Here is a 17,522-nt window from a genome sequence, read left to right as displayed (position 1 = left end):
AAAGCATGTGCTAAAGTACAGTATGTACTGGAAAAGCAATTATCTAGATCTAGGCAAAATACAAGTGTGACATACAGGCAGACGGTTGGAGAAAGACAGCCTTCATACACCCCGAAAACAGGGGTGAAATTCTGCAGGTACTCACAAGTACTCCGTACCGGGTCTTATTTTAATGCCCGTACTGGGTACTGGGTACTGGGATTTATTTCATCAGCTTTTCATCCAACGTGCTTGCATTCCATTCACTCACACTAGCACAACATTTCTCAAATGCGCTTTCATTCAGCACAGTTCATTTTGCTTGTATTCTGTATCCTAATACTGCTTCTCTGTCTCTTAGCTGCTATTGGCCACCATTAAAGTTAATAACTGTATGTTGATTGGCCGAGCTTTCATTCTGATCAGATTTCATTTTGGCATGTGTTAAATATCTCTGCCCATTTTGCTTTGTGTCAGCGCTCATTGGCTGATCAACAACAGAAGACTTCAGCAGTGAGATGTGAAAACAGGGGCATGGGAGTAATTATTATTTTCTTAAAATTCATAGAAACTATCTGAATATTGGAATGACCATTGCTGCACACCAGTTTGAAGGCAAAAATCCACGTGTCTGCCATAAATTACACAGTTGATAAATATTCTTTGTCTTGCACCAATTTCTTTGTCAGAATTTGCACATAAATTTATAAAATTTAGTGATGTGTGGAACAGTAGGGATTAACATAAAAAAAAAACAGGGGATCGCAGGTTCGAGTCCAGGCTATGTCATAGCCGACCGTGACCGGGAGTTCCTAGGGGGCAGCACACAATTGGCCAAGGTAGGGAGGGCTTAGGTCACCGTGCATCAGCGACCCCTGTGCCAATAGGGTGCCTGTGGCTCTGCAGTGGAGCCTCCAGATCTATGTTGTCCTCCAGCACAGGAGAATATTTCAGAGGACACGGGCAGGTGGGGGGTTGCGAGCGGTGAGCAAAGGATACGGAGAAAAAAACCTGGGGTAAAAAATTGGCGACAACTAAATTTAGAAAATAAATAAATAAATTAAAAACAGGATCAATACAGTAAAGTGCTGCTTCCGATTTTGCAAGCAAGTCAGAATTGGGATTAGATGCAGGTGTGCTTTTATGCTTTCCAAACATTGTCCCAACTTGCAAGGTAAATAATGAAAGTTTGGTTTTGTTGTGATCCTAGTATTTTCTGTTATGAGGACTGTAAACAAAAACCAAAACAGAAAGATGTTCTTTGTACAATGCCCTCTTTTCTACAGTTTAAATTAAATAAGTTTACACTTGCATGTAAAGGCATACGTAAGCCACAGTAATGATATTACTTTATGAAAATGTACAATTTGTCACTTTGTTATTGTGCAGGAACCACAATACCAGGGATTTAAAAAAAAAACAAAAAAAACTAATGTCTGCTTTTATACTGTTTCTGCCTGAAACATTCTAATCTTTTTCTGGAATAGATCAAGGTAGAATTAATCTACACAGAAACACAACAGAGAAGCACACAGAATATATTGTAGGATAAGTAATCAGTAAAAAACAAATAAATAACAGGAATATATGTTCTAATTCAAGGCTATCAATGTAGCATGGCCAGGTCCTGTTGTAGGTGAGCACCCAGGGTCTGCAAAATATTCATAAATGCAATGTGTAACGGCTGCACTTTGCTTTTTTTTTTGTTTTTTTTATTATTATTATTATTATTATTATTATTATTATTATTATTTCCCAATTTAGAATAGCCAATTATTTTTAGGCTCAGCTCACTGCTACCACCCCCGCGCTGCCTCAGGAGGGTGAGGACGAACACAAGCTGTCGTCCAAAGCGTGTGCTGTCAGCAGACCGCTTATTTTCACACTGCAGACTTACCATGCAGCCACCTCAGAGCTACAGCGTCAGACGACTTATAAGGCAAGTCCGCAGGCGCTCGGCCAGACAACGGGGGTCGCTGGTGCGCGGCGAGCCGGGGACACCCTGTCGGACCTAAGCCCCCCCACCTCAGGCGGCGCTCAGCCAATTGTCTGACGCCCCCTGGGAGCTCCAGTCCACGGTCAGCAGTGGAATAGCCTGAACCAGCGAAGTCCAAGCTACAGGGTGCATCCTACACTCCATGTAGAGAGCCAAGACCGGATGTGCCACTCTGGAGCCAGAGTACCTGTACTTTTATGTAGAGAATTACACCCCTTCCCGAGAATGTAACTTGGGCAAAAGATTGTCTTTAGCAAGTTACATTCAATTCTGACAAGGCAGTTAGATAGACAGCCAGATTCGACAGAACCCAGGATTATGAATGATTATGATTGACACAGTACCTTGTTTTATGCCCCATTACAATTGGACAAGCGGTTCGCTAGATACAGTATAGGCAGAAAATAACACACAGAAAGACAGTCGGGTGGACAAACTAACTCCATATCAGTATGTACTGAGTGATGGAAAGAGCAGCTATGGGTTACATTTATAAGAACCTTTTCACCTTTCCAAGATTTCAGCTCGAGCAGACATGTCATACTTTTACTGCAGGTTGGCTAAATCGTGATACTCATGTTCTTGTTCAGGACTGATTTCCTTAACTGCAGAGTTTTGTTCCACTGCTGCTGTGAGAATTTGTAGTGCGATTGAATGGCCTGGAGACAATAGGACTGGGAAGCACAAGTAAGACATTGTTTCCGTAGGTCTGTAAATCACTTTAAAAGGTGCTTTGTTTTAAGATCCTTGTCGTAACAGAGGCAAATCAGCCAACTGTAATTTAATTTAAAACATACTTGAACCCCTAACTTCCTGTACTGTTACTTGAAGTACCATTTTGATTGGTACTTGACAGGTCACGTTTTTTAAAATCCAGACATACCGTAAGGGGAATTAATTGGTACTTGCTGTTTCACACATGAAACTGTTGCTAAACCCAAACATGACAAACATTTCTTGCATTGATGACTTCAAGTTAAAGCCAAGAACATGTTATCTGAAGTTATTTTGTAATAACTTCTCACATCCTAGTTGTGGCAGTCTTCTAGATGTGTGATTTACAGGCTACTTTTCTTCACAGTGAACTAAAAGAAAAAGCACCCACAGTATCATCTATGAGTCAAAGAGCTACTGATTAGCTCTGATTGCTTAGTACAGGTAAATGCCACTTCTGAGCACTCTGAAGAGAGTGCCTTTGTGCACAGCAGCACTGAACAGTGAGGCTGCCTGTACAGTGCCACACGAACTGCATGTGACCTGGAATAAAACCAAAACCCTGGAATCACTGTGGGGCTCTTCAGTCTGGGTGATTTCCGCTGCTTCATTATTATATTTTATGTGTAAGAAGCAGTTTTAAAAAAAAATCAAGTAAAAATAAAAATACACCTACTGAACATTATTGAAAAATGCAACGGAACCATTAGCCAGTAGACTTTGGGTTAGATTGCCAGCCTCACATTCACAATGCCAAACTATTTGTATGCAGACAAATGCATTACAACTAAATGAGCCTTGATTGTGTGATTATGAAGCCGAGGATGTGTCTGGAAATAGTCCCTGAACTGCTAAAACACCCCTATAAATCAGGATCAAACCACCTCCATATTTAACTGTAGGTACACAGTTTTCTTCATTGAAGTCTTTCCCCTTTTTCCTCCAAACATACTGTGGTCCCTCATTGGACTCTCATCAGACCAGAGAATTTTGTTGAAGGCGACCTCAGATTCCTGTTCATATTTTTTTGCATATTGAAGAGTTTGTTTTATGAATTTTATTTTAAAAGTGGTTTGCAGCGAGGGCTACGTGCATAAAACTCTTCTGTGTTCAGGTGCCTTTGAACAGTTTTTCATGCACCACCTGGTGGTTCTAAATCTTTCTTGAACCTTGGCTGTTTATCTTGGATTTGTTTTAGCTTTTTGGGCGATTCCCCAAATTGTAAAGACTTTAACCCCAAGAGGAAAGACTTAACTGTAATATTACTGTAATTTTAAATCATAAAAACTATGGGGTGGCCAGCTCCAGCAACAAAGCCTTCATTTATGTCTCCTACTAAATCAGTTCTAACAGTAAATAAATGCTTACGACCTCTGGAAACCAACAACTAAAACTACACTGCGTGAAACTGCCTAGACGTTTCAATTACTTTCTAAATACTGCACAGAGAATCAGCCTCAGCAACAATAAAGTGTTGCTTTCATAGTAGTATGGTAGTTAAGTTAAGTGAACAGTGTTTGACAATGTGCAGAATGATTTTAAGAACACTAACCACTAACAAAATACATGAAATAATACAAATAATAATGAAATAATTTGTGAGATTAACTCTCCACTTCCCAGAGAGGCTTTATGGCTTTAACTCTCTGTCTGCTGTTCTAGGAAACATTACAGCTCAGCTCTCCACAGGGTAACTGGTATGCATTTGTCTATAACTGCAGTGGTATGCGATCAGGACTGCATTTCAAGCATAGATAACCCAGAAATCAGTAGGACACTTACCAAGTATAAAAATGACACACCAGCAGTGTGCCTAAGGACTGAAAAGTCATGGATTAGATCAATAGTGGGAGATACAATATTAAATACTCCAGGGTAAGCAAGCTGGCTGCACGCCTTTGTCATGGAAGGTAAGTGGATGACTGATAGTTTTAATGAAGTTACTCAAAAATGATGAGTGAGAGAAGCAACATGTACAATTAAGGTGTCATTACAGTTAAATTAAAATGGCCATTCATACTGTAGAAGTGGAATAGCAACAAATGGTTGTAAAACCCCATGCGATCGGTTGCCAAATACAGCATTTATTAGCTTACCCAATTAGGAGTCACTACTAAGAAGGCGTCCAGGTTTACCTATAATAACTGTAAAATTGTAGCTTATGATTTATTTTTTATAAGCACAAAAACAAATAATATAACACTGAATTATAAAAGACAGTCTACCCTGAATATAAATAAAATGAAATCATACTTCACTGACTGCTCTTTTACAGTCACCTGTGGGTAAGTGATGCTGCAGGGGCAAACCAACAGGCATTAAATCTGGTACAATCAACTACAACGATTCACTACACCGAATCAAACTATTATACAGTCCTGTTATTTGTTACTACATGCATGAAATGTGGAAAATTGAAAGAACAACAGTTTATCTAGTGTTAAGATGGCAGTAGCACACATCTTGCTATGTAATCTGGGTGTTGAAAATTGAAGTCTATGTTATGCATAATTGTCATTGACTTTCTTTTTCTTGATTCTGACTTTTGCCAGGATGCATTTAATGTGTCCACTGCCTCGTAGACAAATCAGCAAAAAAATAAATAAAAATGAAAGGTACTAGAGGATACTGAAATGTAAATTTACTGCACTTTTACAAGACAGACAAATAAATAAATAAATACATACATAAATAAATAAATAAAGCTGCTGGAGCCTGTCTTATACGATTTAATTGGTTCCAGGGGTCCATCGGATGGGTACAAATATCCTATCTAAGAGGGAGTCGTTATATTACCTTGTAATTACCTTAATTTATAATGCCCTGATGTTAATAATGTCAGGAACATAAGTGTGTCTAAAACACCAAAGAATGGTACTGCATGTATACTAGTCAAAGAAAAATGTGAAAATGAAAGTAAAACATAGTACTGTAATACAGTATTTGGCAAAATAGCATTACAAAAAAAAACAACCCGTGTTTTCTCTATGCCAAAGGCCAAATAAAAAATTGTGTGGTTCGGGATAAGCTGGAAAACAAAATAGGGTAGGTAGGTAGGTAGTTTAAAAATATTTTAATAAAACACAGCAGTAACCCACAAAATGGTTAAACTTCTATTGGCACATTGCAATAACGTAAAACTTAGTTTACTAAAGCATATATTGTTCAACGTCTTGCACATCTGACAATTGTAGTTACAAAAAATGTAAATTTCTGTGCACCGATATTTTTTTTAAATCTCAGTATGATCTCTAGAACACGTCTGACAGACAAAGAAACAAAGCACAAAAGTCTACAACAGTTTACCGTTACTATATATTACAGGTTTACTACATAACTTTACTCCATGAAAAATGTGCTGTTGCATACTGGAGTATGCTTGTGCTTGCATGCAGCAGCTGCGTGTGTTTAGTGCGTGCGCCACCAGTAATTTAGGGAGTTGAGAGCTGTGACATTGTTCATAAAACGTGTTCTTGTTTTTTAAATCTGTACACAGTTACATTCAATACTGAATTTGTGTCTTTTACTTAAAGAACTGCACACTTGGAGGGACGTATTAAAATGGACGTACGGATGTAGGATTCGATCCAGGTTCCCCGCAGGCAGGAGCATCACACAGGGCGTGGCAATCCACACACAGGTGGAGGGCACCTCTCGCACTAAAGCATCACGCCGATACCGCTTTACAAAAGAGCCCTGCTGCTGCCTTTCCCCATGCACGCTACAATATATACAGGCGATCCTCGAGTTAGGACGCATGGCACTTGCGACTCTTATGCATTACTACTCTGCTTCGACTTCGATACGATATCGATACGGCATTTATGACACAGCGAGACTTGAGCGATGCGTCATGTGCGCATGCAAGGTGTCCGAACCGCAGTACCTGTCGTCGTCTCCCTGTCTCAGTCTTTTTTTTTTTTTTATCGAATTGATTTGCCCTTAACAATGTCTGATAAGAGCAATGGACTCAAAACGAAGCCTAAGCTGTGAACTCTGTCACATGATGAGGGGCTTAACTTCAGGCGATCGTATTTCCTGCTAGTAGTACCGCATACACACACTGAATACGTCACTGGAAAGCCCCTAGTCTGTATTTTTAAACACATCATATAGATGCCTGAGTAATATGCGCGTACCCACCGGGCTAAGTGTAAAGAATTAAATATTTGCATGAGTACAATACAACAGCTAATTTTTGTAAAGGTAGATAGATATATTATCTAGCAAAAGAGTCAGGAACGTAAACCCGATTTATAATAATGTTCCTAATGGAAAATGTGCTTCGACTGTTCTTTTGCATACTTCAAATGGGATTCAAGGGCTTTCTTGAGTAATGGCTTCCTTCTTGCCACCCTACCATACAGGCCAGATTTGTGGAGTGCTTGGGATATTGTTGTCACATGCACACTTTGACAAGTCTTGGACATAAAAGCCTGTAGCTCTTGCAAAGTTGCCATTGGCCTCTTGGTAGCCTCTGTGATCAGGCTCCTTCTTGCTCGGTCATCCAGCTTGGAGGGACGGCCTGATCTAGGCAGGGTCTTAGTGGTGCCAAACACCTTCCACTTCTTAATAATCATCTTGACCATGCTCCAAGGGATATTTAAGGCCTTTGATATTTTTTTATACCCACCCCTTGATCTATGCCTTTCAACAACTTTGTCCCTTTTCTTTTGAAAGCACCTTGGTGCTCATGATTGAGTCTGCTTTGAAATGCACTACCTAGCAGAGGGAACCTACAGGAACTGCTGAATTTATCCTGAAATCATGTGAATCACTACAATTTAACACAGGAGGAGACCACTTAACTTGGTGTGTGATTTTGAAGGTGATTGGTTACACCTAAGCTAATTTTTTAGGTATTTCTGTTTTCTTCCATGCTTAACCCTAGCTCCTTCAGCAGATTACTCCCAGGGCAGTTTTAAGCAGGTTTATCTGAGATGCAGCAGACAGGTATTGATACGTTGCAGCTTGTAACAATCACCCATTTCAAGCTTGTAGACTGCTGTACAAATTCTAGCTTCTCTGCAACCAGGGTCAATGGAGTATGCAAACCCTGCACTCTGTACTACACAATACTGCATCAGCACACAGCTACTGTAGAGGCTACCAGACTGACTCATTAACAGGCTAGGATTTGAAAGTAAAATAATGCCTGTACAGGTTTCTTTTAAAGCACATTGAATCTTACATGTTTGATCTGCAAGTGGCCTTTGTAAGGTTTCACAACACTTGTTAACATCTTTACAGGCTATGGATACTAAACATTGAATGGAGTCCAATCAGAGAACCAGCAAATGCACACATTACATTAGTCCCGAGTGAGAAAGCGATGAAGACAACTTCTGTAATTTATTTTTCTTTTTTAATGTCATGTGACTGTCCTGACGCAAACCTGACAAAAATACATCAAGGTTGGCTACTGTTCTTTAACAAGTTGAAAAGGCACCAGACAGACTTCTGAAGGCGTTTTAAAGTCTTCATGATTTTACAGTATTTTCAGATGCCATTCTGCCGAAATATTCTCGTTAGCTCCAGCACCTGGATGAGCTACCAGGTGTTTCACATAACACATCCATAAAGGTATGAGGCATCCTTCAGAGTGGATATATATATATATATTACAAGATGTGTTAAGGTCCAATAGAAGCCTTTTAAACTGTACAGTACAGCCCCATAACATTTTGGTTCTTGGGCTACAACAGAACTTCTCAAATGCAGAGTTTTGAAAGAAACTTACAGTATTTTTTACCAAACCTATTTTTCCATTTTAAAACATGTACTGTACACTAGAAACTTGTTAACAGGCCTTGCTTTGAAATTGTTGAAAAAACTTTCTCACTTCTAAATCTTTTGTAGTCATTTTTGTATTACTTTAGTATAAATACATGTTAGTTTGGATTCATATGTTGTTTTTTTCTGACTTTATGTGAACGAAAAGACACATATTTGCCCATTTTCCCATTGGAAATAGTGATATTTTGAAATATCACTGTCCTGGTCACAAAAGCAAAGTTTGTGGGGAATAATAGCCATTTTCAATACTTTTGAGGCATAAGCAATTAGGAAATAACACTTACTACCCAGGAACAAAAATTGTGTTACATAGTGTTATCATGTTAGCTATTACCACTGTAAAACATTAGGAACCCTATCAACAAAGTTATCAGAATGTGTTTAGCTGGGTGGCAGGGACAGCCAGCAAGCCACTGCCATAGTTATACTGGACTTGAAACCTCCTAGCACCTTATTCTTTAAATTCCAACCACCATCCCACACAGCTACTGTCATTGAAAATATTACATCAACATTCTTTTCGGTTCCCTCTTCCTTAAAATGTCTGATTTTCCTTTTTTATGCATGTTGTAAATCTAAAGAAGGCTGACGGCTAGCATTACCCTGCAGTTTCCAGTTGTAATTTAGTATGCAAGAAGTGAGTGCTCCAGATCAAAGTTGAAGCAACGCAGTGACGGCACTCTCAAGGTACGTTCTTAGGACATGGCTGGGGGGGGGGGGGGTTGCCAGCTGCATGAAAAACCTTGATGCAAAACATTTAAAATGGGAGAAAAAATTCAGCTGCAACATTTTAGAACTACTTGCTAATTTTACAAACCGCAGAACATATAGGTGAAGAATTAAACCGAATTAAAATCAGTCTTGAATCTTTCACAAGTCACTATACTTTGAAAGGGACATTTCAGCCCTGAATTAACAACCACTTATTCTGTTTCAGTCTTGACTGATTGTGCAGAAATCTGTGTGGCAATATGGTGAATGAGTGCACCAGACCAATTCGACCTATATGCCCCAGAGGTGAACGGTCAGTTCATTAATCCACACCACCCACCCTGATCCCAGCTGCTTCTGTTCTAAGATTTCAGAGGCTACCTCAGCAGTTCTGCCAATAAAAGTCATTAATATAAAATTATACATCACTAAGTTAGTTTTTCTAAGAATGGCCTTGACAGTGAAACTGCACTGACATACAATTTACACATGACTATGGAGCATTTCAGTTATAACTTACAGCAAATATTTACTATAAGTTATAACTGCTCTTACTTATACTTTAATGTATTCTTTATTTTGCTCTTACTTAAATTTGGTCTTATTGTACTTTCACAATTGCTCTTATCTGCATTATAATATTCTGCAATCTGATATTTTATAATGTGATAACTTTTAATGTGATATTTTATAATGTGATACTTTTTGTACTGTGACATATCGTAACAACTGTAAGTCGCCCTGGATAAGGGTGTCTGCTAAGAAATAAATAAATAAATAAAAAATAAAAACAACAACAATAATAATAATAACTTAATTCAAGCAGCGTTTGGACTTGATGTGTTTTATTACTTTTTTTTGTAAACTGTTAGTAAGGTGGTTGCTGATTTTTACTTTGTACTTCTAAAATGCAGAAAAATGGAACCCCTACTTACACTGCAGGTAAATCGGCACAAAACAGGCTGCAGGTTAAAACTGCCTCTGTATAGGTACCTGGAGCTGACAGGTTAACAGCACATTGAAGACATCGGTTGATCCAATCAACAGTTCACACCAGCAGTCTGAAACGGGCTTTCCCAATGCAAACCAAAGCCGTTTCAGAAGACAAACTGACAAATACTGTACCAAACATGAAAGGCTTTTGTAGTCGCAAACCCCGCTCCCAGTGTCAAAAAGTATTAGCATTATTATATACAAAAAAAACCTGAACTCTTTTCCAGTAGTTGGAGAACAGGACAACTATCTGAACAATGGATCAGGTGAAACTCTGGTCTGTGACATTTATAAATACTGCACCCACAAATGCAAGGCTGGCATAGTCAGCAAACTGTGACTGTTTGGAAAGGGAGGACTGTTTTCCTTTCCCATGAAGAGGAGTGGAAGACCCCTACCTAATACACCGTGTACTAAAAACAATAATGTAGTGTACTGCACCCTTTCAACCCTTGCTTCCAAATAAGGCCTTGACCCTACACCAGGACTGGGAAAACAACAAATACTTCTCATGAAATCAGGCCAGGGTTACCCATCACTCTTCCAGAGCAATCAGGCAGGAACTGATTCAATGCAACATTTTATTACTAAAAAAAAAAAAGAAAAAAAAAAGTGTGTGAGTCTTTATAAAAGCCTTTAAATTACAACTGAAAACATGCATGTGCTTATCATTTAAGGTTCAGCTTATGGCACCTGGGCAATTAATTGATTAATGAATGTTTAATTGAGGCTTGCACAATAAAAGCCACGGGGAACAATAATCTATTACTTTTTGCATCTTTAAAAAAAATCTACTTGCTCTGTATCCAAAAAGTTTTTACGATTTGTTACTAAAACAATCTGTTGCCAGCAGTGAGCAATCAAGTGGCAGCTCAATCTGATCTGCAGTGATTTATTACAGGAGTTTATCCAAACAGTACTAAGTCTCACCTGAGCATTTAGGTCATTACCTGCTGGAGGAGATCCAGGTTACCATGGAGGTAAAACCTTAGTTTAACCATTTAGCATGGACCTGATTGCACAACTAACCTAATTAGGAACCCTATGCACACCTACAGAAAGTAGTTTCTTAGTATGGCAGTTTTACTATCAGAAAATCCTGCACACGTTTAAACTGCGGTGTTGTCCATAAAACTGATTCAGTGTTACATTAAAACATGAATACTATGAGTTTAGCCTTTTGTGCAACGTATTTTATCTGAAATCAGACCTTACTGGTTTTCCATTTTGTTTATATTCTATGAATAACGTGTAGCTTGTGTGCACACAAGCATGCTCCCTCCTTGAAGCCTTCTTACTTTATTACCAGCATTCTCCTACTAAAACCTGCAGCAGAAGGCGTTTCTTCGTGTTATTGGAAAAGCTCTGCTGATAGCTAAGCAATCAAAACAAAAATGAGTCCCTTAATTGCTCTGCAAAGCCAGACCTTGAAAAATGTAATCTTTATATTGAATGAACTTGTTTATATAAACTGATAATCTTAATGTATCCCTGATGTGTTCATAAACTATTTGTTAATAATTGAAAAAAGTATAATCAATAAATATTTTAAAACAGGCATATACTGTATTTCGCATACTATACAGTACCAGGAATACAAATGACAAAATGACAACTTCCCTTTTCCCCCCCAAGTCCTTGATAACAATAATCAAAACACAATCCACACAAGCCTCATATTTGGCTGACCAAAGCCTTCACTTTCTGCTTTATCTTCTCTCTTCTGATTTTTCTTTTTGGAAGATCTAAGGCTCATGAACAACACCACTACCATGGATACCCAAACATCACATAATTTTGATGCCTGCTATAGGCTTAAATGGTTACTCCCTATTTTCAAAAAGCTTGCGAGCACTCTGTACCCTGGTTACACTGCTTTAGCTGCCAAACAGAGTTCACTGCGATCAGGGGAGGTTTCAGAACTATACACACAGAGTGTAACTGGTGAAACCAACAAAACTCAACTCAGCAGGCCCAGGCTGGTTTTTGTTAGTCACACTCAGTAGTAGTAATACTGTAACAACATTATTCTTCTCTGTGCCAGGGCCTGGTTAAAAGGGTGACAAGTGTCAAAGAGCTGACAACTCAGTTATCCTAATTCAAAAGTGGTACTGGACACAGTTAGAAAGCATGCAAGCTGAGCTCTGACTGCTTGTTACATTTCCTCTAGCTATATCTTAGGCTTTACAGGATGAAAGGGTACAGCTACCAAACCAACATAGGTTGGATTATTGTTATTATTAGGGATTAGCCCATTGATGTAAATTTCTCACAAATTAACCATGCCATAACTACGCCTTGGCAAACTCGGTTTCCTCAGTAATTCTGGGAATTAGCCTCTACACCCATTGACTAAATGTCTTCACTAGTTTGTTCTTATTAACGATCCGGGAGCGAAACAAGTAATCTTAGGAATATATATATATATATATACTATATATATATATATATATATATATATATATATATATATTGCTTCTGATGTTACATTTTTTTCGATCACAATAAGGTCATGTATTAAGCACATAATCAAATGTGAGTTTACATTTACGCGATAGCCCTTAAACGCGAATGTAACACTTAGTGCTATCGCTGCCAGCTATAAACACGGACACATATTTGCTTTTGTGGGTTTGATGCGGAAAACACACCAAAGTTTTAAACTTGGCGTTTCAAAATTTGAACCGCAAATCTTTATTATTTATTATTATATAATATTATTATTATAACATTCATACGTAGGACATTGTGCATCCTGTAACATTGTGGTCTTTGGATTGGGTGTTGGGGGAACATTGTGTGTGGTGTTATATATCTATATATATATATATATATATATATAATATATATATATATATATTATCTATATATATAAAATCACCAGTTTCCCCATTCACATATCACACGTGATTCAATCAATATCATACAGAGCAGGAACTGCACTACTTACCTCAAACCTGCCCTTGCTGATGCCGTTCATGGCGAATATTATTTGAACACGAGCACAATTACAACTCTACGTATCTCGCAGGCTAGTGGAACTCCGTAGTTTACAGAATTACACACGCTAATGACAGATTATGCGTGTGTCCCGTTTGTCTCTCGTACACAACAATGTAATCCCAGCCTGCTCTTGAACTCAGGAGGGTCTCTGGTCTCCCGTCTATATCATCACACAACACAAAAACAATAACATGGAGGAGACAGACTGCCTGCCTGACCTCACTTCCGCCTACTCTAATCTGATCACAAGACTATTGTATTTTGCAGAAGAGCGACGGGCTCTACACTTTTCTTTTGCTTCAATTTATCACACAAATATTAGCGCATATGTGCTTTCTGCGGCTATTGCATAGCGACATAGCCCTACAAATAAGCAACGCCCAGTACCAAATGACGCGTCGCTTCCCCTGCCGTGCTGCAGGTCTTTTCGCTTTGGTTTCGCAGGACTAGAAGGAGGGGGTGCGGTGATGTCATTGCTGCGGGAAACGTGCGCGTGGCCGCTTTGTTTTGATTTAGTCCAGCAGCATGATCCAGTCTGTGCAGCAGAGGCCGGAATGTAAGACAACAGATACGCAAAAAGCGGCAGAGTTTAGAGATGAGTCCCCACGAGGGAAGAAAGGGCGCTCAGAAGAACACAAACTCGCACCGAATAAGTTTTGTACACATTCACATGAATTTGCTTTCAGTATATATGTTTTTTGTTGTTTGTTACACACACGTTTTATAACTTGCATTGTAGGCCATACTCACGAAGGTTTATTTGGTCATTTATTTAAAGACTACTTACAGAATCAATCAGACTGTAGAACCTGAGATGTATCATCTTTATAACGTTTTGTATAATTGATCTACTCTTATCATTGTGTATTAGAACTTTCAAATGTAATTAAATGTGAAAGTGCAATAGTAAACAATTGTCTGGGAAAGCAAACAATGTTTACTATTACTGACAGGTATATAAAATCTGATATAATGTTTACAGCCAATATATTAATTTATGTAAACAACAAATAGTTCATTTTTAATGGACCTATTTATTCATGGACCAGCTTAACTAGCTCCTTAACCGGGCTCAAGTTTCCTGAACCAGCAGGACCAGTTGAAAACCAGCAAACCACTGGCTCTGACTAGCATACATCAGTTGTTATTGATGGAATTTCCATCTGCATTAAGACTAATGAAATAATTTTTAGAAGATACGTTTGTCTTTCCTTCAGTTATTCTTATAAGACTAAGTGCCTGAAGTTACAGATGATTCTTTCATAAGCAAGACATTCACACAGTAGCACTGCTATGATTTATTATTATTATTATTATTTATTATTATTATTATTATTATTATTATGCAAGTACTAGGCATGGGGTATTCAGCTGCCTTAAAATTCTAAAATGTTAGCACAGGTTTTATTGCTATCCTACATATTGACAGACTGGAAATGGTGCTGCATGTCCCAGTGTTAACATACCAGTACCACAAAACATCTCACACTGCACATACAGCACAGACAGACAATCTGGCTGAACTCCAATTTAGGCATTGAAAGCTCTTAAAAATCCATGATTTTGAAATGGCAATATACTTTGACTCTGGAGTGTTTCTGCTCTGCAATGTTTGTGATTTGAAGTTTAATTGCCCTCCTTAATGACGTGGGAAAGAGTCTAAAACAGGGCAATTCTGGCCTCAAAGATCGTCACTGGTCCAATTAAAACTAACGGTATTCCAGTTAAAACACTGGGGTTTTATTTTCTTTAGTACCAGTCTCTTTCTTTTTTTTAAATAAAAACTAATGTGGAAATAAAAAAGAGTGAAACGATTATAGCTCTTACCCTACCATAATGCTCATTATGTTTTCTCCCGAGCAAGACAATAATGCTGCCAATGTCTGCAGCAAATTCCTGACACATCTAACTCACCAGGCTTGTAATGCATGCTTTCATTACTCAAGACAGGCAGGGGATAATTATATGTGGCAGACACATTAATGTTTTGAGTGGTTTCCAAAAATAATATTTTTATAGCTTTCCTGTTGAATGGACTAATAACTTGCTTGGCTATTATACAAGCTGTTTCTATTTTACTATTACATTGCATATAATACTTTTTTTTCTTGTATACTGAACTATACAGTATGTCATGGCATATACACTGAACAAAAATATAAATGCAACATGCAACAATTTCAAAGATTTTACTGAGTTACAGTTCATATAAGGAAATCAGTCAATTTAAATTCATTCATTAGGCCCTAATCTATGGATTTCACATGACTGGGAATACAGATATGCATCTGTTGGTCACAGATACCTTAAAAAAAGGTAGGGGCGTGGATCAGAAAACCAGTATCTGGCTATTGATTGTGGCCTGTGGAATGTTGTCCCACTCCTCTTCAATGGCTGTGAGAAGTTGTTGGATATTGTCGGGAACTGGAACACACTGTCGTACACGTCGATCCAGAGCATCCCAAACATGCTCAATGGGTGACATGTCTGGTGAGTATGCAGGCCATGGAAGAACTGGGACATTTTCAGCTTCCAGGAATTGTGTACAAATCCTTGCGACATGGGGCTGTGCATTATCATGCTGAAACATGAGGTGATGGCAGCAGATGAATGACACGACAATGGGCCTCAAGATCTCGTCACGGTATCTCTGTGCATTCAAATTGCCATCGATAAAATGCAATTGTGTTAGTTGTCCGTAGCTTATGCCTGCCCATACCATAACCCCACTGCCACCATGGGGCACAACGTTTACATCAGCAAACTGCTCTCCCACACGACGCCATACACGCTGTCTGCCATCTGCCCGTTACAGTTGAAACCAGGATTCATCCGTGAAGAGCACACTTCTCCAGCGTGCCAGTGGCCATCAAAGGTGAGCATTTGCCCACTGAAGTCGGTTACGATGCCGAACTGCAGTCAGGTCAAGACCCTGGTGAGGACAACGAGCATGCAGATGAGCTTCCCTGAGATGGTTTCTGACAGTTTGTGCAGAAATTCTTCTGTTGTGCAAACCCATCGTTTCATCAGCTGTCCAAGTGACTGATCTCAGATGATCCCACAGGTAAAGAAGCCGGATGTGGAAGTCTTGGGCTGGCGTGGTTATACGTGGTCTGCAGTTGTGAGGCCGGTTGGACGTACTGCCAAATTCTCTAAAATGACATTGGAGGGGGCTTATGGTTGAGAAATGAACATTCAATTTTCTGGCAACAGCTCTGGTGGACATTCCTGCAGTCAGCATGCCAATTGCACGCTCCCTCAAAACTTGAGACATCTGTGGCATTGTGTTGTGTGACAAAACTACACATTTTAGAGTGGCTGTGACAAAGTGCCCGCCCCTGTGTATATTATCTGTTATGTTGCGTGTGGTTTGTTAAATGTTGGTGTATAGTCATTGGTACACGGGATATAAATGGGTCTGTAACACGAGTGTTTAAAATGTATATTTGTATTTAGGCACGGGATTGTACATAGTTAAAATGTGAGCACGAGGTTGCACATAATTAATTCATGTGCTGGGATTCAAGTGAATAATTAATTAGTAATTGAATCCCAGCACAACAGTATATATAGATGCACGTTTTCACATACTCGCGGTTGGGTGTTCAGTGAGTGGAGAACGGGAGAGAGAGTAGGAGAGTTAGAATTACAATTGCTATTGCGTGCTGGTGGGACCAGCACGATACTTGTTTGTCAATCTGCTCGCCGTGTTTTGTGTAAGTGTTAGTCCGTTTTGTTTGTCTATTTATTTTGGCTTCAAGTGCTGCGTCCTGTTTTTCTGTCTGTTTTTGTACTGTTTTATTTTACAATACACTGGCGCAAGCAAACGCCATCATCATTTCATTTCACCCGTCCTGTTTTGTGTATTTCATTCCTTTTCCTGGTTCTGACACCGCCCACTTCGGCCGTCTCTGTGACAGTGGCCTTTTATTGTCCCCAGCACAAGGTGCACCCGTGTAATGATCATGCTGTTTAATCAGCTTCTTGATATGCCACACCTGTCAGGTGGATGGAGTATCTTGGCAAAGGAGAAATGCTCAATAACAGGGATGTAAACAAATTTGTGCACAAAATTTGAGGGAAATAAGCTTTCTGTGGGTATGGAAAATTTCTGGGATCTTTTATTTCATCTCATGAAACATGGGACCAACACTTTACATGTTGCGTTTATATTTTTGTTCAGTGTAGCTATACAGTATGTAAGGTTACATGACATATTGGGTGTTAACAATTACTGTACATCAAAATTATATCCAAAGGCATTTCAGTGACAGTGCAACATGGTCTGAATAATAATAATCTTTATATATTTGTTTATAGTGGACCACCA

General features: G+C 38.9%; 1 protein-coding gene across 1 annotated transcript in view; it reads right to left on the bottom strand.

The window, feature by feature from the left end:
- Positions 1–13,577, bottom strand: part of LOC121314735 (F-box/LRR-repeat protein 2-like) — a 74,016-nt gene extending 60,439 nt beyond the window's left edge. Inside the window, exon 1 of the mRNA XM_041248327.1 lies at positions 13,140–13,577. Coding sequence (XP_041104261.1) covers positions 13,140–13,169 — 30 coding nt within the window. The 5' untranslated portion in view covers positions 13,170–13,577. The remainder of the gene's footprint in view (positions 1–13,139) is intronic.
- Positions 13,578–17,522: the final 3,945 nt, after the last annotated feature.

This window comes from Polyodon spathula, chromosome 4 (genome assembly GCF_017654505.1).
Source record: "Polyodon spathula isolate WHYD16114869_AA chromosome 4, ASM1765450v1, whole genome shotgun sequence".
Lineage (NCBI taxonomy): Eukaryota > Metazoa > Chordata > Actinopteri > Acipenseriformes > Polyodontidae > Polyodon > Polyodon spathula.
Note: the sequence above shows the minus strand (reverse complement) of the source record. Positions and strands in the feature narration are given on the sequence as shown.